This window comes from Podarcis erhardii (assembly GCF_964252035.2).
Source record: "Podarcis erhardii genome assembly, chromosome: 7".
Lineage (NCBI taxonomy): Eukaryota > Metazoa > Chordata > Lepidosauria > Squamata > Lacertidae > Podarcis > Podarcis erhardii.
The window spans coordinates 55,558,285-55,582,456 of record NC_138511.1 but is presented as its reverse complement, the minus strand read 5'-3'; the positions used below and the strand labels follow the sequence as shown (position 1 = coordinate 55,582,456).

Below are 24,172 nucleotides of genomic sequence, written 5' to 3'. Positions count from 1 at the left end.
CTAAAAGTTTGGGGAGCCCTGCCCTAGATAAATGGAAGTGCCCCATGGGTACCACTGAAGCAACGGCATTGAATAAATTATCTCTGCAGTTGCACTAATTGGGGCTTTTTTCCTAAGATATTCTAGAGAATGTCATCCATAAAATTGTCACTCATCTCCATTTCTGTTCCTTATTTCTAACAACTTCTAAGTTGGGGTGTTATGGCTCTGACTGTGCAATCTTTTTAACAGGAAGAAGATTACGAGGGAAAGCCTTCTACAACGTCAATGGAAAAGTCTACTGTGAAGAAGACTTCCTAGTAAGTAAGATTTTAGGGCTTTCTGTGTCTTTTTTGGCAGTGGGGGAGCAGGGGCGGGAAATGACAAAATATGGCAGCCCTCAGCTCAGACATCTGTGGTTAGGAGGGTGGATGCCAGTCATAACAAAAGGGGAGGCCTGTGAAACTTCCGTTTGTCTGTCATCACTGTGAGCCCCAACGGTGGGGAGCTTAGCACAAGCAAAGGAAAATTTGCAGATTGACAGATGAGTAACCGTTTTATTTAAGCAGCAATTATGGTGTATACAGAAAAGCAAACAATAATGACAAGAATTCCAGAATCTGGCGAGTAGGCTGCTCTCAGCGATGATGCAACATCCCCACATCTGCCATCCTGACCTTGGGCTAGTCCAACAACCTCTCCCTTGGAATGTCTTCTCCCTCCGTTTCATTCTGGGTTTCTGCATTTTGGGGGCCCTCGGGCACTATACCGTCAGTGCAAGGCTGCACCTCATCTTCTTGAATACTATTTTGCAAAGTGGGAATGGGAGAGCAGTCGGCCCCCCAAGTGGGAAATGCCTAGCCTCGCCACCCTCCTGCACCACCCCTATTCTCTTTGTAGACCACATGATTAGTGAATATTATCTTTCTCCTGTCACAGAACATGGGCTGAATCAACATCATGGTAAATAAGACCAGTCACCTTTTAGGAGATGTGTGTTGTACAACCATTAATGGATTTTGTGTTTATAATTATTGCTGCTGCTCTTTTTGACTGAATTGTGCTTGTGTCCCTTGTAACTCTTGGCCTTCTGGTGGATTATTAATGCAGAAACAAACAGATAACTTGGAGCACAAAGATTGTTTGTCTTGCTTCTTGGCTTTGGTGTCTGCAAACAGTCTATGACTGACTGAGTGTCGCCCTCATCCTGCTTCCAGCTTTGGGATGGGAACGGGTGATGGCTGTATTAGGGTGCTGCAAAGGTGTTTGAGGTATCAGGTGGGCAGTGAAGAACAGGCCAATGGAAAACAAGCCATGCTTTGCTAAAAGAAACTGCTGTTTCGTTGAATGTGGAACAACTCATCAGCTTAGTGTTACATATGAACGTGGCTGCTAGTGTTACATATGAACGTGGTTGCCTGTTGTGGCTGCTTAGGCAGTTGGACCAGGCCTGGCATTCAGCAAGGGGACCATCCTTTCATTAGAGAGGGAAAAGAATCCCATCTGCCTTTTGCTCTCATAAATAATCCCAACTAGACATTCTTCCTCCATTTTGTCGATAAATTGCAGCGTAATTAGAGGCAAAGGAAATATGGCTTGCTATTTTTAATCAGGAACAACTTGGGTGCTTTCCACCCACTTGCCTTTAAATACCAGGTTAAAGAAAAGCCAAATAACTCACTGTTGATACTGGCAAAAGATTGAGGAGATGTTTTCCACACTGTACTGAAGCAGACAGAGTGTCTGGCAGTGAGGTCCATGGCAGGAGCTGGAGGACTAGAGCTCATTACCAGGCTTTCATGATGCTAGGAATAAAAGCTGCATCTCATTTACATTTTAAGTTGTCAGTACAGTCTGAGAGATGTAGTCAGCCAATTATAAGTTGGACTTGGAAGCTGTGAGATTGGAAATATCTGCAGAATTGGAGCTTCAATAAACTCTCTTGTCATTGGTCCATCACAAGTGGGACCTACAACAGAATGTTGCAGCGTGGACTTCAGGGCACCAGCCGCGTCCCTTTCCAGGCCACTCCCATTCCCCACCCAATGGTGGGTGTCCCATTGTTTTTTCCCTCTCCTAAAGTTGTATGTCTGGCAACATTGGAGTTCCCCAAAGCCTATTGATACATTCCTTCTTCTGTATATTTTGGCTGCCTGTGGATCAGCATTTGGTGAACTGAGTTCTCTGTTACTATGTAGATTGTTCTGTAGTATGCTTTGGTATCCTCGGAGTCTCATATATTACAGTACTTTGTTTTTAAGCAGCTTTCTTAACAGTTTTCTTCATGGTTCTAGAGAAGAGTGAGGAAATACCTGGGGTCACATTGGTTGAAGTCTCAAAAACGAAATCATGTTTTTTTGGCATGGCTTCAGGTGGTGTTAAGTAGCTCATGAGTAGGACCTGGGAAACTAGGGTTCAAATCCCCCCCCCCCCCCCGCTGTGAAGCCTACTGGATCACTTTGGGCCAGCCACTATCTCTTAAGCTAACCCGCCTCACAGGGTTGTTGTGAGGATAAAATGGAGAGAGGGAGAAGTGTGTTTGCTGCCTTGAGATCTTTGGAGAAAAGATGGGATACCGGTGCAATAATAAATAAAGTAAATATATCCCTGTCCAGGAAGTATAAGAAGTGCAGCAAAATTCAACAAGCAGCGTCCACTCCAGCTCTTGGAGGAAGTATGCTAGTATGCTAACATAGCTCTTTGGCTTTTTGTAAGTCACATCCCAGCTGTGCCGGATTCAGTGTGCTTGGTGGCTGTGCAGCCCACATTGTCCACTTTTTCATAGAGCTGTCCTTTGATGACAAAATACACACCTGACCACCAGACAACTTTTTTGAATGGACCAGAGAATAGACAGCACCCCCGCCCCCATTCTAAATAAAAGGCTCAAATCTAAACTTAGCCACCTCTTCCTTGCATCATCCTGTTTTGGATGAGCCTCCATAGCACACCTGTCTCTTTCTCCCAACCTCCATAAGAAGCAGCCCTTTTTAAACCTTAAGTGCTGTGTGGTTTCTTTAGAGCCTGCTCTTTCTTATGCCACTTCTTGCCTAAGTACCCTTTGGCCTCCTGCCCTTTTCCTCAACACAAGTCCACTCCTTGCTCTGTGTCCTCCTTGCAGGCCCGTGCAGAGCTTGTCTGAGGCCTGGGGTGGAAGTCTTTCAAAACAAAAAAGCAGCTGGCCCCTTTGGGCCAGCTTCTCCCAGCCATCTTAGCTTTCTGAGGTTCTGGGCAAGTGTATTTGGATTCTCACCCCACCCCCACCCCACAGGCCTGCCCCCTTGTCTCAGGGGCCTGCTGCGTCTTGGCATCTCTACATCATGGGAGCAATTCCTGGTCTTAGCCTGCCCTTGTGTGAGGTTTTAGCCGCAGTCAAACTGGCAACTTTCCCTTCCCTCACAGAAGTCGGACTGCAAAACACTTAGCTTCATAAGCAACTGAACAATTCATGCCATCCATCCAGCTCAGTGTCAGTCTTCATCGCAAGCACACCTATAGCTAAATTCCACACCAGCCGTTCACTACTTTCCTGGCTCCTCCGTGTGATGTCAATTCTCTTATAGTTATATTAGGAGTTATGGTAAGGAGCTACAGGCAAATAGCAGCCACACCCCTCTTAACATCATCATCATTAATCATTTGTTTCAAGACAATAAATATATCAAAAGCAATTAAAATCCAGAAAAGTAGCTACTGCATTTAAAACAATACAAAACACAAACTCATGCAAAAACCTCTACTCTTCATCATTACATACGTCAACATTCCTTTTAAAGTTCTAGTAGATGCAGGAAAAAACATGCTTGTTGAGGTTGCGGCTTTCTGAATATACAGTGCACAGATCAGGTCCAACTTTGCCTGTTGGCCACAGATATACATAATTCAACATTATGTTAAATGCTATTGGGTGACAGAGAAAAGGCGGAACTACTCAACACCTTCTTTGCCTCTGTCTTCACCCAAAAGGAAAGCGATGCCCAATCTCAGGCATCCTCAAACTCAGCCCTCCAGATGTTTTTGGCCTACTACTCCCATGATCCCTAGCTAGCAGGACCAGTGGTCAGGGATGATGGGAATTGTAGTCTCAAAACATCTGGAGGGCCAAGTTTGAGGAAGCCTGTCCAACCTGGTGATAACAGAATAAATGATTTAAGGAGGGAGCTGCAGCCCAAGATAGGAAAAGAGGTAGTAAGGGAACACCTAGCTACTTTAAATGGATTCAAATCTCCAGGGCCTGATGAGCTGCATCCAAGGGTACTAAAGGAGCTTGTGGATGTAATTTCAGAGCCTTTGTCTATTATCTTTGAGAATTCTTGGAGAACAGGTGAGGTCCCTACAGACTGGAGGCATGCAAATGTTGTCCCCATCTTCAAAAAGGGGGGAAAAGGAAGACCCAGGTAGCTACCTTCCAGTGAGCTTGACATTGATACCAGGGAAGGATCTAGAACAGATAATTCAACTGTCAGTCTGTGAGGATTTAGCAAATGATGCTGTGATTACTAAAACCCAGCATAGGTTTCTCAAAAATAAGTCATTCCAGACCAAACTTGGTGGTTCAGGGAAATGCTGTGGACATAGTGAATCTTGATTTCAGTAAGGCTTTTGACAAGGTCCCCCATGATATTCTCACAAGGATGCTGGTAAAATGTGGGTTGAACGAGGTAAATGTCAAGTGGATTTGTAGCTGGTTGACTGACGAAACCCAAAGAGAACTCATTAATGGTTCCTCGTCATCCTGGAAAAAAGTGACAAGTGGGGTGCTGCAGGATTCTGTCCTGGGCCCGTTGTTGGGATGCTTATCAAATTTACAGATGACACCAAACTGGGAGGGTAGCTAATGCCACAGAAGACAGAATCAGAATTCAAAATGACCGTAACAGATTGAAGAACTGGGTGCAAGCTAACAAGATGAATTTCAATAGGGACAAATGTAAGGTTCTGCACTTAGGCAGGAAGAACCAGATGCACAAATTAGCATGGGGGACACCTGGCTTACTAGCAGTACATGTGAAAAGGATCTAGGGGTCTTGATGGGCCACAAGCTTAACATGAGTCAACAGTGTGATGTAGCAGCAAAAAAAGCTAATGCTATTCTAGGCTGCATCAACAGAAGCTTTAGTGTCCAGATCAAGGGAAGTAATAGTAGCACTCTCTTCTACCTTGGTCAGACCACACCTGGAATACTATGTCCAGTTCTGGGCACCATAGTTTAAGTAGGATGTTGACAAGCTGGAATGTGTGCAGAGGAGGGCAACCAAGATGATCAAGGGCCTGGAAACTAAGCCTTCTGAGGAGCGCTTGAAGGAGCTGGGTATGTTTAGCTTGGAAGAGGGGAGACTGGGAGGAGATATGATAGCCATCTTCAAATAACTTATGGGCTGTCACATGGAGGAGGGAGCATGCTTATTTTCTCCTGCTCTGGAGGGTAGGACTTGAACTTTAAGCCGCAAGAAAAGAGATTCCGACACAACATTTGGAAAAACTTTCTGACAGTAAGAGCTGTTTGGCAGTGGAACAGACTCCCACAAGAGGTGGTAGACTCTCCTTCCTTGGAGGTTTTTAAACAGAGGTTGGATGGCCATCTGTCACGGATGCTTTAGCTGAGATTCCTGCATTGCATTGGGGTTGGACTAGATGACCCTTGGGATCCCTTCCAACTCATAAGATTCTACGTATTCTCTCCCCTTCTTTGGGACTACTTAATTTTTATTTTATTTTTACATTGCTATGTCCCATTTAACAAGAATCCCTCATAGGGTGTAAAACAGTGCTAAGGAGAAAGAGAAGTGAGCTCATCTGCAAAAAGAAAAGCAAAAGAAATGGAACTGCAAGAGATCAGATGGGGAGGCACCCTGTGGCTGGAGTAGATAACAGGAGAGCAGCCAGCCATGTAGTCAGTTTTTAGATTTTCAGTTCCTTTAGCCTCTGGGCAAAACTGGGAGGTCCGCCTATCAAAGCGTTTTTTTAAAAAAAAGCATAAAGGGGGAATTTCCAGTCACAGAGGAGCTTGCCGATGACTTGTGCAGTGTTAAATCAGCATAATATTTTTTTTTCTATACTGCAAAAACAAAACAAAAAGTCCAAGTGGGAAAAAGTAATGTGGAGGGCACTGGTTGTAAGAATGCAGAAAACACATGAAGGAAAAGGTAGACTGGCCTGAAAAAGATGAGAGTTGTTTCTCTTTATGATGAAGGATTTATACTCAAAGCTGTGATTATTTTAGCAGAGCTTTTTGCACATTGGACCAAACAGTCCTTTATAAAATTGAGGTCCAAACACAGAGTGAAATGCTGATAAATGTAAGCTGACTGAGGGGACGCTGCCTCTCTGTATTCTTTGGAGCAAAGTCTCATTGGAGATTTCTGCTCAACAGTGAGACAGTCATGGGGTTTTCTTGTGAGAAGTTCTAAATTGGAAAGCACTTTGCATGTGCAAGCCTGCATTATCTGAATCATTATCCTAGGCTAGGTGTGTGGTGGTGTCATTATGGGTTTTGTCAAAGGTCTTTTAAATGCTGACAAAGCCATTCAAATAAATAGTGGTTATGCTGCGTCAGGAGCCTCAGAAGGGTTTATTGTTTGCACTCTAAATTTCACTTCACAATTGTTAGATGTGGGATGTTTGGGGTTGGGGGGCTTATACAAGCCATCACACACAGAGAGCGAGGGAGAGCATTTTAGGCTTAGGTCTCTAGATCATGGGTAGGCAAACAAAGGCCCGGGGGCCGGATCCGCCCCAATCGCCTTCTAAATCCGGACTGCGGACGGTCTGGGAATCTGCGTGTTTTTACATGAGTAGAATGTGTCCTTTTATTTAAAATGCATCTCTGGGTTATTTGTGGGGCCTGCTGGTGTTTTTACATGAGTAGAATGTGTGCTTTTATTTAAAATGCCTCTCTGGGTTATTTGTGGGGCATAGGAATTCATCGTTGTTCAAATATAGTCCGGCCCCCCACAAGGTCTGAGGGACAGTGGACCGGCCCCCTGCTGAAAAAGTTGGCTGACCCCTGGTCTAGATCATCTTCCCCAGCCTGGTGTCCTCCAGCTCTTTTGAACTACCCCTTCCATCAACTCCAGCATCACAGCTATTCCAGCTGGAGCTGTAGGCAGTTGTAGTCCAAATTGGTAGTTCTGGCCTAGGGAGTAGCAGTTCAGAATATCTACAGGGCACCTGGTTGGGGTGGGGGCTGATCTAGAACCCCAGGCAAGGAGGTACAAAGGTTGCATGATCATGAACTGAAAGGGTGTTCTAGAGCATTTTCTCAGAGGAAATCCTGAGGTTAAGATATTTCTCTTTCTAGCCTCTGCCTTTTCTGTTCTTTACTAAATGTATGAAAATCCATGATTGTGTTCTCTCCTTTGTTTTGCTTTTAAAATAAACTTTATTCAACAATCAACATTAACTTACACAACAACCCACTCCAATATACAACAATACACAAGGATGCATCACTAATCACTAATCCCCAACATTTAATAGATGAATAATTCAATTTAAAAAACAAAAACAAAACACCCATAAACAGTTCATTCACAAAATGTAGAGGGAAGGAGTATGTCTTCTGTGTATTTTATATTGAGTCTGTTTTAATATTAGACGATTAGATGCCCTGTGTTCATTTCACGTATAAACTCTTATCAGATTCTTTTTAGTCTGTTTAAAATACAGTGTGTTCAAAATTAGTACGTATATATTCAAGGCTAAATTTCAAAACAGTGATAGGAAATCCATCCATCCATCCATCCATCAGATTTGTATAATGTTGCTTAGTAACATTGTTGCCTGAGTGGCTTACAGCCTAACACACCAATCCAAAGGGCCCCCCCCCCATGATAGGCTATTCAGAGTTTGTTTGATTGGAGGTGTCCTTCCAGTCAGCTCTGACAGCTGAGCCTTCCTCTAGCCACCAAATGGGTACACAGCAGGGAGATGGGTATTAAATCCAGAACACGGCAGAAAATCCCAAAACAGTTGTTGAATTTGTGGCTATTTTCTTAAGTGGGAAAATCATCTCTTACAAACAACTTTCCCCTCCTTCCCCCTCCTTTTACAAACTCAATTATTCCATTAAACACAAAATATGGGCTTAATGCAATTGGTTTAGTCACATAGAAAATAGATTTTGTATCAGCTTCCCTCTTTTCTCCACTAAATAGCATAATTTATGGCCATCCAGGGACCATAAATGATTTCAACCTGCCTCCAAGGCCATTTGATTCTTCAGGAGTTCTGTCCCCTATTAATCAATAAATGGTCCTTTGCCTTTCTTATCAAATGACAGCCAGATGGTTCAGTTAAATTCACAGTGACAGGCTTGGAGAATTAGCTAGGCTTACACCATTGATAATCCTTTGCCGTCTGCCCTTCCCACCTGTTCCTCTTCAGCCCTGAGGTCATGGCCTCATGAAACATGCTGGCCAGATGGTCACCGCTATAGCCAGAAGCCCATGCCTTCTGGAGGCTAGTGCTTCATTTTCCTGGTGGGATAAAAAGGAGGAGAGCAAAGCAAGAAGGGAAGACAGCAGAGAAGATCTTGATGATTCCTTAAAAGTGTAGGACAGTTGTGCATTATTGCTTTCAATTTTTCAGGGAAACCTTTTCAATGGACTCATCTGCTGAGGGCCCCCAGAGCACCCTGGTTACTCAGTTCATGCTGGGCTATGGAAAAGTTTGTTGGGCCTCACCTGCCGATAGGCACCCCACAGCTGCCAAGCATGCTCTCCCCACCCCCGGATATTGGATTTGAGTTAAATCCCTGCGCACTGCAGTCTTGAATTCTGGCGCACTTTTCAAAAAGAACAGCTTCCCTGGCTAACTTGCAAAGATGTCATGAGGCCAAACACTCCCAAGTTCCTTGGTAGGAAGAAGACTACATCCATTTTAGCATGTAAGACTAAATCATAGCTGTCAACTTACAGATTTGAAAATAAGGGACCAGCAGCCTTGAAAATAAGCGACCTGCAGCCTCACCTGTTCCAGGCACTCCAGTCTTCCTGCAGTCTGGTCAAACCCATGCTGGTAGCTCTGAGAACACTGTCCAACTAACTTTGTAACCAGAGGTTCAACTGAATAGAATCTGAATCACATGCACCACAAGGCCAATGCAGCCTCAACTTAAGATGACTCCCCGGCCTGGCTTTGCACTGCAAAGTTTGCAGCAGCATGTGCAACAAAATGGCGTCCAGCATTCAAAAAAATCCTCAGCTTGCATTAACTAGCCACACACAAGGCATGCAAGCTCCACCCCCCAGTCATTCTTAGACTTCTTATTGGGTGAGCAACACAGCCAAGCAACACAGTTGGAGCCTCCCTCCTCCCTGGCCGGCAGGGAGGGAGGGAGGGAGGGAGAGGAGCTGCTTCCTTTGAAATTTAAGGGACATCATTTAAGGGACATCCATCAATAAGGGACAGCAGCGGGACATGACCCTGGAATAAGGGACTGTCCCTTCAAATAAGGGACACTTGACAGCTATGGACTAAATAGATCTGGTCTAGATCTGTCTTTGTTTTTAAATCCATTCTCCATAACAAGGCCACATATATAAGAGTTACAGCCACAGTTATGTATCTAGAATAAGCAAGTAGGCATTCAAAACTACTTGCTTAATTTACTTTTGATAACATAATTTGGGATTAGTTCATGGAATTGTAGAATCCAGCCCCCTGTAATGCAGGAATCTCAGCTAAAGCATCCATGACAGATGGTCATCCAGCCTCTGCTTAAAAACCTCCAAGGAAGGAGAGTCGACCACCTCCCAATAGAGTCTGCTTCACTGTTGAATAGTTCTTATTGTCATAAAGTTCTTCCTGATGTTTATTCAGGATCTCCTTTCTTGTCATTGGTTTGGGTTCTAGCCTCCAGAGCAGGAGAAAACAACCTTGCTTGATCTTCCATGTGACAGCCCTTTAGATATTTGAAGATGGCTGGAATATCTCCTCTCAGATTCCTCTTTTCCAGGCTGAACATATCCAACTCCCTCAACCATTCCTCATAAATCTTGGTTTCAGGAATAGTTAAGGGAGTTGGGCATGTTTAGCCTGGTGCAGCGTGTGCAAAAAAACCAAAATGGCACCGAATACAGTGCAGAGAAGCAACAGAGTAATAAAGAATAAAAACGAATACTAAGGAATAATTATTCCCTTAAAAACACAGGTGCATGCAACCTATGTAGAATCTTGGATCCAAAATCAGCTTTAGGTCAAAAGCAATTTTTATTTGCTGCAATTTTTAAAAGATTTGTGGGGTCTTTAAGTGAATTTGTTTGTTGAAATCCGGCTTGTTGTAGTTTATTTTAAAGTAGCTGCTCTTCTTTTGCATTCACCTCCTGCATTTTTGTATGTGTTAGTGTGTGCATGCAAGCACCTAGACCCACACACCCCTGTATGCACACTGACTAGACACATGGCCTCACACCCCTGCCTCCACCATGCTTTCAAGGCCATTTGACGTGGTCTAGACAAGTTCACTTCTTTTCCTGCCCTTGTACTGTGTTCCATGTCTTATCTACAGGATACACTTCAACACCCACACCCCACAGAAGTGATCCCTGCAATAGCCCCAAATTGGTTCATATAATCAAATGCCGAACTAAGTGGTGGCTTAAGTTAGACCAGTGCATTATTGAAAGGGTAGTGCTGTGCCAATAGTGGAGCACCCCTTTTGCATGGGAGAAGAGGGCAGTCGTGTGGCATCATATTTACATTGGACTGAAGGAAGGTGAGGTAAAGTCCATCCCCTAGCAAATAAGTGTTTAAAGATTAGCTGGCTGGAATTTCACAGAGGTTGTGGTGGGTCGGTCATTTTGGTGTTCAAAGCACTTGTCTGGCACACGCTGCTTACAAATGTATGTTTACATTTTGAGGGAGGCTGAGAAAATGTAATCTCTTGTCTTTAACTAGCCTCTCTCATTTTCTGCAACTAAACTCTACCATTTCAATTGCAACAAAACATATCCTCACCCCATATGGGAAGTACTCCTGTTTGGGGTTCCAGGCAGCCTGGAAAGGAGCCTGATGATGCCGGACAAGCCTTCCAAAGAGAGGGAGAGTGTTCAAGGGAAGGGAAAGGGCCCCTGTTTTCTTCTCCATCTCAAGGCCTTCCTGTGCTGTGTGGCAAGAGGGATCAGGCTTTGCTACCTGCCACTCAACATACCTGGTACTTGCTATTGTAAAATTGTGGGATATGAGTGCAAAAGCAAAAATGGTTAATCCCACCCTCTTTCCGTTAGCTGGAAACATTATCAAGTGACATAGGGAGGGGAGATTTTTTTTAATAACAAGAAAAATACCAGGGACCTGATACTCTTCCTCTTCCTCCTCCAAGATGCTTACTGTAAGTTGTCAGAGACATCAGCAAGCTAATTCCTTGGCCAAATGTCAACATTCTGTATCTCCTGCAAGCTTCTTGTTGGGATGTTTGTCTCTTTTTAAAATATTTCTCATTCCTTTTTCTCAAAAAGTTTTGAGAAAATACAGTTACAACTATTATCTGTCTGTCTGTCTGTCTGTCTGTCTGTCTATCTATCTATCTATCTATCTATCTATCTATCTATCTATCTATCTATCAAATGATAATCTGCTTGTAAAATCTGCCCTGGAACAACGGCCATGGCAAGGATGCAACCATAAACACTTATTAGGTACAGTTTGACCAGCCACTGTTTTTGTTTCACCACCACCATTTTACTCTGCTGAATTTAACTCAAGGATGCTCAGTTTTATTAGTTCATTATATGTTACTGTCAGTCTATCCTTTTTTGTGTGTGTGCAATGTATTTATTATGTATAATCTATTAATGTAAAAGTGTTGCTGCCCATCTCTTCTTCATTTCCAAGCTATATCAGCTACCTTTGGAGTTACCTCCTGTGTGTTTTCAAAGAAACCCCTTAAGCAAAAGTACCAAAAACTTGCTTTTTCAATATCATAATTCTGCATTAAGGGTCAATTTCTGCTTGCAGAATCTCAGAATAATTATTCTCCTTCTGAAGATGAGTGTTTAGAGGTATTTAGAGTGTTTAGTGGTGTAGTGGTTAAGAGCGGTAGACTCGTAATCTGGGGGACCGGGTTCGCTTCCCTGCTCCTCCACATGCAGCTGCTGGGTGACCTTGGGCCAGTCACACTTCTTTGAAGTCTCTCAGCCCCACTCACCTCACAGAGTGTTTGTTGTGGGGGAGGAAGGGAAAGGAGAATGTTAGCCGCTTTGAGACTCCTTCAGGTAGTGATAAAGTGGGATATCAAATCCAAACTCTTCTTCTTCTTTTGCATCCATGTTTCCAGATTGGCAGTTGCCCTTCAAGATTTGGCTGGCTTACCTTATTGTTGGAGTGGGGAGCTTTGGGAGGTAAAACAAAACAAGCAAGAGAGAGGAAGGAAGCAAGTAACCATCTTTCCTTTTCCCTCCCTTTCTTTCTTGAACAGTATTCAGGTTTCCAGCAAACTGCGGACAAGTGCTTCATTTGTGGACACCTCATAATGGAAATGGTAAGAAGAGAGGCTTCTAAAATGTACAATAATATTAGGTGGGGGTGTGTGGTTTCTATTCCCCTCTTTTACTTCCCCTCCACCCAAACATGTATACACACCTTAAGAAATTTCCTTTCCTTCCTGAAATGCCAACAATACTTCAAGATAGAGTAAGGTGCCTTCATGTTGTTGGGATTTTGGCGGAGGTGGTGAGAGGAGAGACTTCACCTATTAAGTGATGGAGTCTTAGCTTGCAGTAACTGACTAGAAAAGAGACCTTGGGGTCACTGTGAAGAGCTCAATGAAAGCAGGGAAACAACACAGCAAGCTGTGTTTATACTGAATCAGACCATTGGTCTAACTCAGTATGGCCAACACTGGCTGGCAGTGACTTGGTTAGACAGGGAACACCACCAGCTCTACCTGGTAATGTCAGGGACTGAACCTAGGATCTTCTGCATAGTAAGCAGATGTTTCACCACTGTGTTGCTTCTCTTTCCCCAAATGCCAACCCATTTCGTAGTAGCTGTTGTGTAGGTAATATACCTCCAAGGGAATGAGAATTGATTTTGGGGCTGTCTTTGTTTCTTTTCCAGATTTTGCAGGCCTTGGGGAAGTCCTACCATCCTGGCTGTTTCCGCTGTGTGGTCTGCAATGAATGTCTAGATGGCGTCCCGTTCACTGTAGATGTGGAGAACAATATTTACTGTGTGAAAGACTATCACACGTGAGAACGCAGAACCTTGTATGTTGGGGGGGACGAGGAAGAGGGGGGACGGACTGTGCATGAGATGAGGAAGGGCTGATTGTTGCTTTCAGGTATTGCAAAACGGCACTGAGAAGAAAGCATCATCCAGTGTTAAATCAAATTCAAATACCAGGGAGTAAATGGGGCGAAGGGAGAGAAGGCCTTGCAATAATTTTGCACATTCCAGCAGATGCTCTTGAATGCCAGGCTGGCATTAAACAAGGAGGTGTCCTGAGCCTTGAGTGCACCCTTTTAAATTAGGGAGAGCCAACATGATATCCTCCAGATGTTATTGGACTACAATGCCCAGCCACCATGGCCCAGTGGTCAGGGATGATGGGAGTTGTAGTCCAATAGCATCTGGCTGCTCCAGTTTTAAAGGGCTTTTTTACAGTGCCAAAGAGGAGGCAAAGCATCAGTGGTCTTTGAAGGGCTTGATGTATCAGACCTCCAAAGTTGGGGCTCCCTGGGGGGCTCTGTACAATCTCCTTTCAGTCTCTGCTGAGAAAGAACACATGCAGTGTCAGTTGCGGGGCAGGTTTTGTGTGGTTTGGGGGAAACTGCCAAACACCAGGTGAGCCAAGTTTACCCCTTCCAAACCAGAGGTTTCCCCACCTCTTCCAATGTGTGTGTGTTAATTAAAATATTTGGGGCTTTTTAGTTTAGAGAAAAGGCATGTAAGAAAAGGCATACTAGAGGTGTATAATATTATGTGTGGTGTAGAGAAAGTGGTTAAAGTTTTTCTCCCTCTCTCACAACACTAGAACTTTTGGGAACGCCCAATGAAGCAGAGTGTTGGAAGACTTGGGACAGATAAAATGAAACATTGCCTCCCATAATACATAGTTAAATTATGAAGTTCCACCCCTATTCCCTCAAGATGCAGTAATGACCATCAACTTGAATAGTTTTTAAAAGAGGACTGGCCAATTAATGGAGGTTAAGGCTACTGGTGGCTGGGTCCTGGTTGACCACTCCAAAAACAGCCTGATCCAGCAGTCTGTTACGTTCCTAGCCAGCCTACTCTAAGTTGGGGTCCTCCAGATGTCTTAGAATATAACTCTCAGCAGCCCCAGCTAGTATGGCCATATGGTGCTTGGGCTGATGGGTGTTGTAGCCAATAGAATCTTGGTTGGGGGAGGCCAGTTTAAACTATTGAACCCAGTGCCTCATAAAAGTTTAGAATGCCAGCCCCTGAAACAGGTGTGGGAAACCTCTGACCCTCCAGGTGTTACTGAACTACAACCTCCATCTTCCTTGCTCATTGGCCATGCTTGCAGGGGCTGATGGGAGTTGTAGTTCAACAACATCTGGAAGGCCTAACACCTGCTTACAGGTTGAGAAATTCTGCTTGCTCTTAGTGATGATACATTGTGAATTTACTAATAAGGGAAAGGGTGCCTCCTCAACCGGGTATTTGGGACTTGAGCCAAAAGAGAAGACTGCTTGAGCAAGACTTCTGCTATAGGGACCCCAAACTTTAGCTGTAGTTAAAATGCTGTCATATTCTCCCACCCTTCTCTTAAATTTATTTTGCTTTCTTTATTAAACAAGAGTGTGACATACTTTCTCTTTTCATACTAGGGTTTTTGCACCAAAATGTGCTTCCTGTAACCAGCCCATTTTACCAGCACAGGTATGGTATTCCATTTGCATATACTTTGCAGCCTTCCCTATGCCTCCTTAAATTTACTAAGAAGGCAATACTTTAAAAGTGTTGTTTGAACTTTGCTGACATAGAATTAAGATGCTCGCACATATACAGTGAAGATGATGAGATCATTCTAGGGCTACTTTGAAGCAAGCGACATGTGGTTGTCTCAAATGCAGGTTCTTCCACATCCCCTTCTCTGACTCACTCAAAGGTAGGTTAGCAAGGTTTCTAGTAAAATCCATCTGCCTGTTCACGGCAGAGATTATACAGCCTTTTAAGGTGGATCTGCTCCCTTCTGGACTGCAAATAAAATACATTGTCTACAGACCTGATGTTCTAACCACATCTCAACTCAGGCTGACTTTGGAACTGTTTGGCAGGGGTCTGTTCTTTAAACAAAAAATGCGCCCTCTTCCTCCATGAGATTTAGCTACTCACCTCCATAAGCATATCAAATTGTCTGAAGCAAAAAGCCCCCAGCTACAACTGACAGCCAGAGAATATCCGTTGAGGTTTTTTTTGTTTGTTATGTGGTTGTGCAAACGAATACAATGTGCTGAACAGAATTGCTTATTACTGGTGATGTCGAATGTGTTGACTACAAGGTCCTGACATGCTTTTCTGGCTAACAGTAAATGTTTGCAGCCTAAGTAAGTGCACCTGGATAGTAGTCAACCACAGCAACATCCATTCCATTTTTCTCTAAAAGCCACTCCTGGGTCATTGGCAAAGAGTCAGCAACGTACTGGACACAAACTGTTAGGTGGTTCAGTTAGGTGAAACATGTGAAACAGTATGATAACCTTTCCCTAGACCAGCAGATAAAATATCTGCATGGCACAGAGCTCCTCTCCCCACTCACCCCGAAACTCTAGTATTTGCTCCTGTCCAGATGTGTGTAGCTGTAGGTCCCATTTTCTTTACAATCTGCAGGTGTATGGGCCCCTCCCTTCTTCTCTCTTGAGTGCCCCAACAAAGCTCTAATTCTGCGGGGGGGGGGGAATCTGCACCTCAGCCTTAAGTTGTACACTGAATTTTGCAAGGAATTATCCTTGCCTGACAGAAGAATGGAATAAAATGGAACAATTCTGCTTCCACTAGAGCCAGCGTCCAGAAACCCCCTCCCCAAATGAAGCAAAGAGTGGGTGAAGTAGAGAGACATTTTCTTGTTAAGTTGCAAAAATAAAAAATAAAAATGGGGAGGGGATTCCCTGAGGGCCTATTTCCATTGAGGGGGAAATTATAGAATGCTGCCATACCTTACTTGTTACCTTCCTCAAATCAGGGTTCCGAGGAGACCATCCGGGTGGTGTCGATGGACAGGGATTACCACGTGGAGTGTTACCATTGTGAGGTAAACCTTGGAGCTTCTCTGGTGCTGAATAAGGCAGGCTCTTTGGCCTTGGTCTAAGCCAGCCTTCTCTAACTTGGCGCTTGTGCCCTACCCACCCGCCATTTTTATTTTTACAGTATTTCGATTAGAAAACATGTCAGGGTGCTTTACAATAGCTCCTAAAACACAATTAAACAGCAATCTATATCAGGAAAATACTTTACAGCAGTAAAATGCAGCACTGGAAGCAGCAGCAAAAATTCATCAAAGGATAAAAGGCTGAGGAACCGAAATGGGCAGTTTTGCCAGTCACTTAAACATTAAGATAGGGCCTGGTGAGCTTCCCTGGAGAGAGTTCCAGAAGCTGGGAGCCACCACTGAAAAGGCTCTGTGCACTGCTTCCACCCTTTAGGTGGCAGGAGAATCTGGAGAAGGGACTATGAGATAGAGCTTGGTGCATGGTTGATGTGGGAGAAGCATCCCCTCGAGTATCCATGCCACAAGCCAGCAAGCGCTGTTGGGAGTTGTAGTCCAAAACACCTGGAGGGCCACCAGGTTGGTGAGGGCTGCCTAAATGTGATTCTTTTCATTAGGAGTTTCTCCCAGCTGTCTAACATGTGCATACTCTTGTTCCTCTTAGGACTGTGGACTCCAGCTCAATGACGAAGAAGGCCGCCGTTGTTATCCTTTAGAGGGGCACTTGCTTTGCCATGGTTGTCACATCAGGCGCCTCAGTATGACAGTGCCACCCCACCCTCCCCCTGGATACCCAATGCACATTACAGAACTCTGAGGTGTTTCTCACCCCATCAAATTGCAACCAGGAGGGAGGCCGTTGTTGGCGGGAGAAGATTTCCACAGATGACTTGTCAGTTCTTCTTTTAAGAGACAAAGCAGCCAAGTTTATTTATTGCTTCTGAGACTGAAAAGAGAGGTGCGCCTCTCAGAGTGTGTGCCTAAATAATTCCTCCCAAGACACTGGGTACTTGAAAAATGATGCACCACGTGGATGTAACTGTAAAAGTGCAGCGGGAAGTGTTGTTTTCTGTGCTATGCTAGGCAGGGCCATCTGTTCGTCATAGTTTTGTCCCATTGTAGTTTGGGTCCCTGCAAGAATCTTAACCGCTTGCAGCAGTGCTGCAGGAGAAAGCGGATAAATGCTACATTTTTATGCTGGGTCTCATTGCATCTTGGCTTGAGGCGTTTTGAGAAATGACCTCACAATATGAGGGTCTGGGTGGTGGTTGCAGGAGAGGATTGGGTTTTGTTTTGTTTTTTAGTCATGGTCAGATTTAAACATAACTTAAGAGAAAGAAGTTGTTCTGTGGGGGAGAAATTCATTGTCTTAGGCCATGGTGCTTTCATACAGTGCCAACAAGAGAGATGTGGAAGAAGCTCTTTGTAGAATATTATATGAACTGAACCCACTGAGGAATCATCGATGTAACAAGCATTTTTGCAGGGGGTTTCTTAGATGTTTGGGATCCCTTGTGTGGGAGTTCTGGTGCCCATTATTTTACCAGTTTAGGGATGCAGGCCAGATCCAGTTACAACATAGTCCAAGACTGCAGGGCAGGTTGAGACTTCATAGCCTCCTTGAGCTGGCAGGCAGCTATATAGTTATGGGCATAGTTGCTTATAATAGTACTATTGGTGTGCTGGCAGGGACTAATGGGAGTTGTAGTCTAAAACATCTGGGAGGAAGGCTGATGTGATGGGATGCAGAAACCTGAAAGGCTGCCTAAGAGCTGAGATGTTCCCGCCCTGCCTTGTGATGCTCCCTTGCTCATTCGAGCCTAATAAGAGGCAACGAAGGAATGAGAGTCTCCTGTTTTAATATGTCTTTCCTCACAGTGACTTGGCCCTGGCACTCTGGACATCACTGCCTGCTTATTAGTGGCAGATAAACAGCCACTAGGGGTGGCTTCCCAGGTCCTCAAATTCTGGTGTGTGTTTTTTGTTTCTGTTTTGGTAAGTGTCTTTGGTCAGTGTCTCTCAATTTCAGCTAATAACTTAAGTCCTCCTGACTATGCAAAATTCTACTTGTTTTGCAATTGTGCTAGATTATATGTTGCCTTTGTTGTGTGTGTGTGTTTTTAAGGGCAGCAGATTTATGGTGTGGTTTCAGTTGCAGGTGGCAGACATGCTTTTTCCAGAGAGGTCCTTTTGAATTGGTTTGCTCCATGCTGGATTTTTACAGCTTGCCTCTTGATAAGCTCAACTCTGGAGGTCAAATTCTTAATGATTGAATCCCCAGCATTTTCAAACTGATTTCAGGTTATTAGGAAACAAGTGGCCCTTGACAAGCACATAGCAGTTTTCCAAGGAGGCCCTGAGGGGCATTTGCCCCATCTCTCCCCTCCTCCCACCCGACTTTTTTTTCAGGCTGAAGTGGGGTCATGCCACATTTAATAAAGGCCATTTAAACATCGTGTAATCGCCTAGAATGTCTGGCAAGAGCAGCTTGTTTGGACAGTTCAGTAACAAGAACCAGTCACCCTGGAAAACAGGGTGGCGGAAGATGGGAGTCACTGATAGATTTGCCAGTGGCATGCTGAAATTTTCATTTGCACCAAATCCACCTTGAAAGTCTTTACCCATCGCCTCTCCAGAGACAATTTTATGATGTGCAGACCTACTTGGAGATGTCCTTGGAGGCCAAGCGGAAGTAAAAACGATACTTAATAACAAACACAAAGAGTTCCTTGAAATGTTCATATTTTCCTGTTTTGCCTGAGCTCCTACAAAACACCCAGAACTCTGTAGACTCATAAGACTTTATCGATCTTAAGCATGTTTTAACTGGTTTTAGCATTTACATGCGGGGGCCAGATTTCTGTCTGTTGTAAACAGTTGTATGCTCCAGTAATTTCAGCAAAACTAAGAATCTGATCCTTTCGTTTTCAAGCTGTCAGCCACAACAGCCAACAGAACATCAGTGTTATACTTTGAAAGCAAACCAAACCGAACCCCTCAAAGCAGGCTTCACACACCACGTCTGCTCTGGCTGGAGTTGATGGAAGTTCTATTCCAACAAAACCTAAAAGGCATCAGTCAAGGAAGGTACCAAACTGTTTTGCTGGAATTATACAGAGAAAAAATAAATGGCAAAGGAACAGTTTTGAGATTTTGCCCCCTTTTTAGATTATAAAGTATAATGGATTAAAAATATACCTGTTCTCTCTCCAGCAAGGAAGAAATGCTGCCTTTTTGAACTGATGCAGGATAATGCTTGGGCCCTCTTGGTGTTGGAAACAACAGTCTTGATCCAGTGGGCCCAGCTTGTTTCATGGGGTGTGGAGGCTAGTACATGCCACAACCTGGAATGATGGATGCTTGTCGTATTTGGATCCCTTGTACAGCATGCTTTGTTTCTCGGAACATCAGAGGTAGCCATTGAAGTACCTTCAGATGCTGTTGGACTACAACTCTCATCATCCCTGAACATTGGCCATACTAAGCTGAGCTGGTGGGAATTGTAGCCCAACAGCATTTGTGTTGGTTATCCCTGCTGAACGCTCAACATTGTGCATGCTCTTCTCCTGTGATTCTCTGGATTGGGGCCGGTCCACCTAAAACCAAACTCCTTCCATCATTTACGTTTAACTCTCTTCCTCTCTTCCCACCCTATAACCACAATGGGAGTTGCAGTCTAGAACATCTGAAGGCCGCCAAGTCAGGGAAGTCTGTATTACCCAGTGCCTTGACCATATTAGTGGCAAACCTTTGAATTCATATTCCTGCCTTAATTTTCAGTGAATAGCACAACATCCGCACTATGTACATACACTACTGTTTTTACTGTTCTAAACTGACATCCGTTGGAATGGAGTATTTAATTTCACTTGTTAAAAATGTTTCGGGTCTTTTTTTTTCTTTTCTTTTTTTTACGCAGTTCCGTATTGTTGTATAGATGCTGAACCTTTTTATTTCTAGCAAGACCAAGTTTGCCCTGTCCAGAATGCAGTCATTTTCCATAAACTGTTTTTCCACAGAAAGCGGAATTTGATCACGGCTCAGTGGGCTGTGTCTTGCCAACTTTTTTCTTTCCGTTTTGAAAAACAGAGCTTGTTTAGATTTCCTTAATTATTTTTTGTTAAGAAGAAAGCATCCAGAAAGCTTCCCACAGCGACTCTGAAATGGTGTGCACTGAAATTAGAGTGAAACGTTTTACCTCTTTTCCTTGGAAAGTATAAAAAGAAACTCCCTTCAAGTTGTTGTTTTTGGGGGGTGCGCATAGCTCAGTGTGCAGGCAGTCCCAGACTTCTCCAGTTGAAAGGAACAGGTAGCAAGTGATGCAAAAGGCCTGTGTCTCCCTGTGTCTCTGCAGAATTCCTGCCAGTCAGGAAGCAACACTGAACTAGAATAGCCTTTGCCAACCTGGTGCCCTTCAGATGGGAGTTAGGGTCCAATATCTGGAGGGCACCAGAAGGCTGGATTAGAGGGACAAAGAGTTTGAGGCAGCTTTTTTATGTTTGCTTCGAGAGAATTCTTATTTAACAGGGATGGAACACTTCTTTCATTTGTGCCATAATATTTATTGGTGATTTTTCCTATTCTTTCTACTTTCAGTTTCATTGCTTAGTCTTTGCATTAATGAAAAAAGCAGGAATTTTGCCTTCCACATTTCTCTCTTGTTGGAAAATGCAAAAGAACAGCCTACTTGGAAGTTCCACCATATCCCTTAAAATTATAAGGTTCCAAAGGAAAGACCAAAGTAGTTTTGAATTTGACTGAAAAGAGAATTGCTTAAAAATAGAGGGTGCACATTCTGAAATTCAGAAATTCAAGAAGTCCAAGAATTTAAACCAAAGCTCGAAGAAGGCACACAAAAGCTGCTTTCTCATGCCCTGAGGAAAGTTTGTGATTCATCATGCAACTAATGCCATAACTAGAGTATATAATTTGACTTAAATTAAGTTTTTTTCTTGAGAATTATTTTCATTTTCTTTAAAAGAATATAGTTTTTTTTCCAAGAACTTGGACCAATGTTGATTTTTATTTTGTAGGAAATATATTAAATGCCCAATTTGTATATCGTGTCTAGTTTACATGCTGCAAATATGTTAGTTTAACCTTGTTTGTATATATCATTCTAAAACCTTCGGCCTTTTAGTTAGTACATAGATTGACTTGCCAGGTTTTTGTCTTGTCATTTGGTTTCCTTGATTGTTGAAGAATTAAAGTTGGGAAATGTAGATTTATTTATCTAAAGAAGCTGCTTGCTATCGTCCTAAGTTATTTTAATATTAAAAGTCAGAATTTCATTTAACCTTAGATGTTATAATCTGCTTTTTTTTCCAATAAAGACATTTTTGTAGTTACTTCTGATTTTATAGTGTGTTACCTAGAAGGAATTTATTGGTTATGGGAACATACTGCGTGTTTCATGCCATGCTGCTCCAACACCTTTTTATTTTGTCATTTAACTTTTATTTTTTTAAAAACAAATAAATGGCAAAGCTGCATCAGGAAGCAGGGCATTTAAAGTGGAAGAGATGGGGAAAAGATGGTACAAGCCTTTTCTTACCCACAAATCCACACACACCCCTCCAACAGCTGTCCTTTGTACACTTTTAAATGTGCCAGTGGTTTTGTTTTGTTTTTTAAAGGGTTACAGTGGCCACTTTCCAGTCCTCACGTATGTAAGCTGATCTTAGAAAGAAATTTTATATTTGTGTTAGAAGATCAGCATTTTCACATCTTGTGTTCTTTTAAGAACTTTCTGGTAGATGCCACCTGGACCTGGTGATTTGTTCATATTTAATTTGTCAAAACGATCTGCAGCTTCATCTCTTGTTACCACTATTTGTCTCACTTCTCCAGCTCCCTTCTTGGGATGATTGAATCAGCAATTTTACTGCTGGCAACTGCTTTTTGAAAGTTGGGAAGAAGAGAGGTTCACCCCACAGGAGACAAAATTGTAATGAGGCCCATTTTTAAGGTGTGGTGTTATGCACCTAAAGACAGAAGTCTATCAAGTATTCTTAAAAAATAAAATAAAAGTTAAATCCAGAATTCATTATCTGAATGGATTCAGAGCTTAAACTGCTAAGCTAGTTATACTGCTTTGACTTTCCTGCATACATCAAAGTCTTCTGTGGAAACCTGGGACTTTAAAATAAAATAAAATCTGGTAGTCATGGTTTAAAATCTACTAAAAGCAGCAGCAGCTTATCCCTAAATCCTCCCTTTTACCTTTATTATCAAAGTGATGCATCTCTGTGGGTGGTATTATTTTGACCCACCTCTGCAAATATCGGTGGGGGAGAGAGGAAATGAGATCATTGCCAGTCATGTAGAGGCCAGTCAAGAAAGAGGATTTATTTTTCTGGCTTTAGAAAAGACGCCCTCATTTATAAGAGACTGGAATCTCTAGATCAGCAGGTGATCAGCTAGACTTTTCATCTTTTTTTTCTCCTAGCAATATTGGGTGTGCCCCTTCTGCAAAAGCTTTTCTAGCATTCAAGCCCCCTGATCAATATTTGCTCCAATGGCCTTTGCGGTGCATGAAGTGCTATTGTTCTTTGTGTTTGGAAATGCAGCAATTGCTCAGCTGCTTTTAAAAGTAGCCAGGGAGCAAAAGGAGGAATGTGAAGCAGGAAAAACAACTCCTAGAGATGCCTTAAACAAGCAAAGACTTCACACTAATTGGCCCAAAAGGTGCTTTTTTTCCCTTTTACTTTTGGCAAAAACTCAGCAACAATGAAGTGTCTCCTAATCAAACAACACGATCTGTTAACAGCCCAGGGTTCACAAATAGATGCTCCAGATATTTTTGGACCGATAAAAAGGATGCAGGTAAGGTTAAAGATTGCATTTAAATGCTGCTTACAATGCCAACTGGGATATTCTGCAAGACTTGGGACACAAGTCTTGAAATGCGCAGCAGCTGTGGCAAACCAAGTGCTTCTGGTTCACTTCAGCGAAACTTGTCTTTTTAGAATTTGTAGCAAAGTTTAGATCAGGTTCTTTTTGATTGCACTTCAAAATAATATATCCTGATTTCATTTTCTTTCCTGCAGAATCCAGTGTCGCAGGTATCTTCTGTTACCTACACCCAGCGTACAGGAGCACCCTAGCAGGATTGTGAGAGTCTTTCCCTCTGGAAAGGCAAGGTAAGAGCAGTAACAAGCGGTCTTGTTTGGTGACTTTTCAAATCCCTGTCCTCAAACACATTCAGAATCTCCTCCACCAGGATCTCTTAGCAGAACCACCAGCCCTGCCTTTGCCAAGTTGATGGATGTTGCAGCCTAAATCACACCAAGGTCCTTAGATAGGGAAGGTGGTACAGTGGTACCTTGGGTTACATATGCTTCAGGTTACATACACTTCAGGTTACAGACTCCCCTAACCCAGAAATAGTGCCTCAGGTTAAGAACTTTGCTTCAGGATGAGAACAGAAATCGTGCTCCGGCGGCGCGGCGGCAGCAGGAGGCCCCATTAGCTAAAGTGGTGCTTCAGGATATAAACAGTTTCAGGTTAAGAACGGACCTCTGGAACGAATTAAGTACTTAACCCGAGGTACCACTGTATTAGAGTCATGAGGAGCTGATACTATCTGCCCCACTGTGACAAATTTGTTTTTGCAAGGCTCCCCCCCTGCCCTGGCCACCAGTTGTTTGATCTTACCTGGCAGCATCTGGTGCCCAACCTTCTATGCCTCACATTCTGCCCAGCATTGAGAGCTGCTGCCTGGACTTGCCTGCTGAATGCGTGTCTCTCTTTCTTTCCAGCATTGACAGACGGCATGATGAGTCGTCTGTGGTAACCCAACCCACCTTCTTCTTAAATGATGTTATTGTTCACAATTATCTTAATTATATGGTAGTTTACTCTAATAACCTTTTTGCTTTAAGCCCTGCCTCGGCGATCTGAGGTTTCTTGGCTGTACAGAAAAAAATGTGGGTCCCCAAGGAAGCAATAAAGCACATGGTTCTAGAAGCTTCTATTAAGAATAAGATGGCTGGATCTCTTATTTATTGTGTGGCGCAT

At 43.3% G+C, this 24,172-nt stretch overlaps 1 protein-coding gene across 2 annotated transcripts in view; it reads left to right on the top strand.

The window, feature by feature from the left end:
- Positions 1–21,501, top strand: part of WTIP (WT1 interacting protein) — a 57,708-nt gene extending 36,207 nt beyond the window's left edge. Inside the window, exons 3-8 of one of the 2 annotated variants that reach the window (XM_081872196.1) lie at positions 232–299; positions 12,398–12,460; positions 13,039–13,169; positions 14,775–14,826; positions 16,130–16,198; positions 16,818–21,501. In XM_081872196.1, coding sequence (XP_081728322.1) covers positions 232–299; positions 12,398–12,460; positions 13,039–13,169; positions 14,775–14,826; positions 16,130–16,198; positions 16,818–16,970 — 536 coding nt within the window. In that variant the 3' untranslated portion in view covers positions 16,971–21,501. Of the gene's footprint in view, positions 1–231; positions 304–12,397; positions 12,461–13,038; positions 13,170–14,774; positions 14,827–16,129; positions 16,199–16,817 lie in introns of those variants that run through there. The other variant, XR_014158967.1, reaches the window with a different exon arrangement.
- The last annotated feature ends 2,671 nt before the right edge of the window (positions 21,502–24,172 follow it).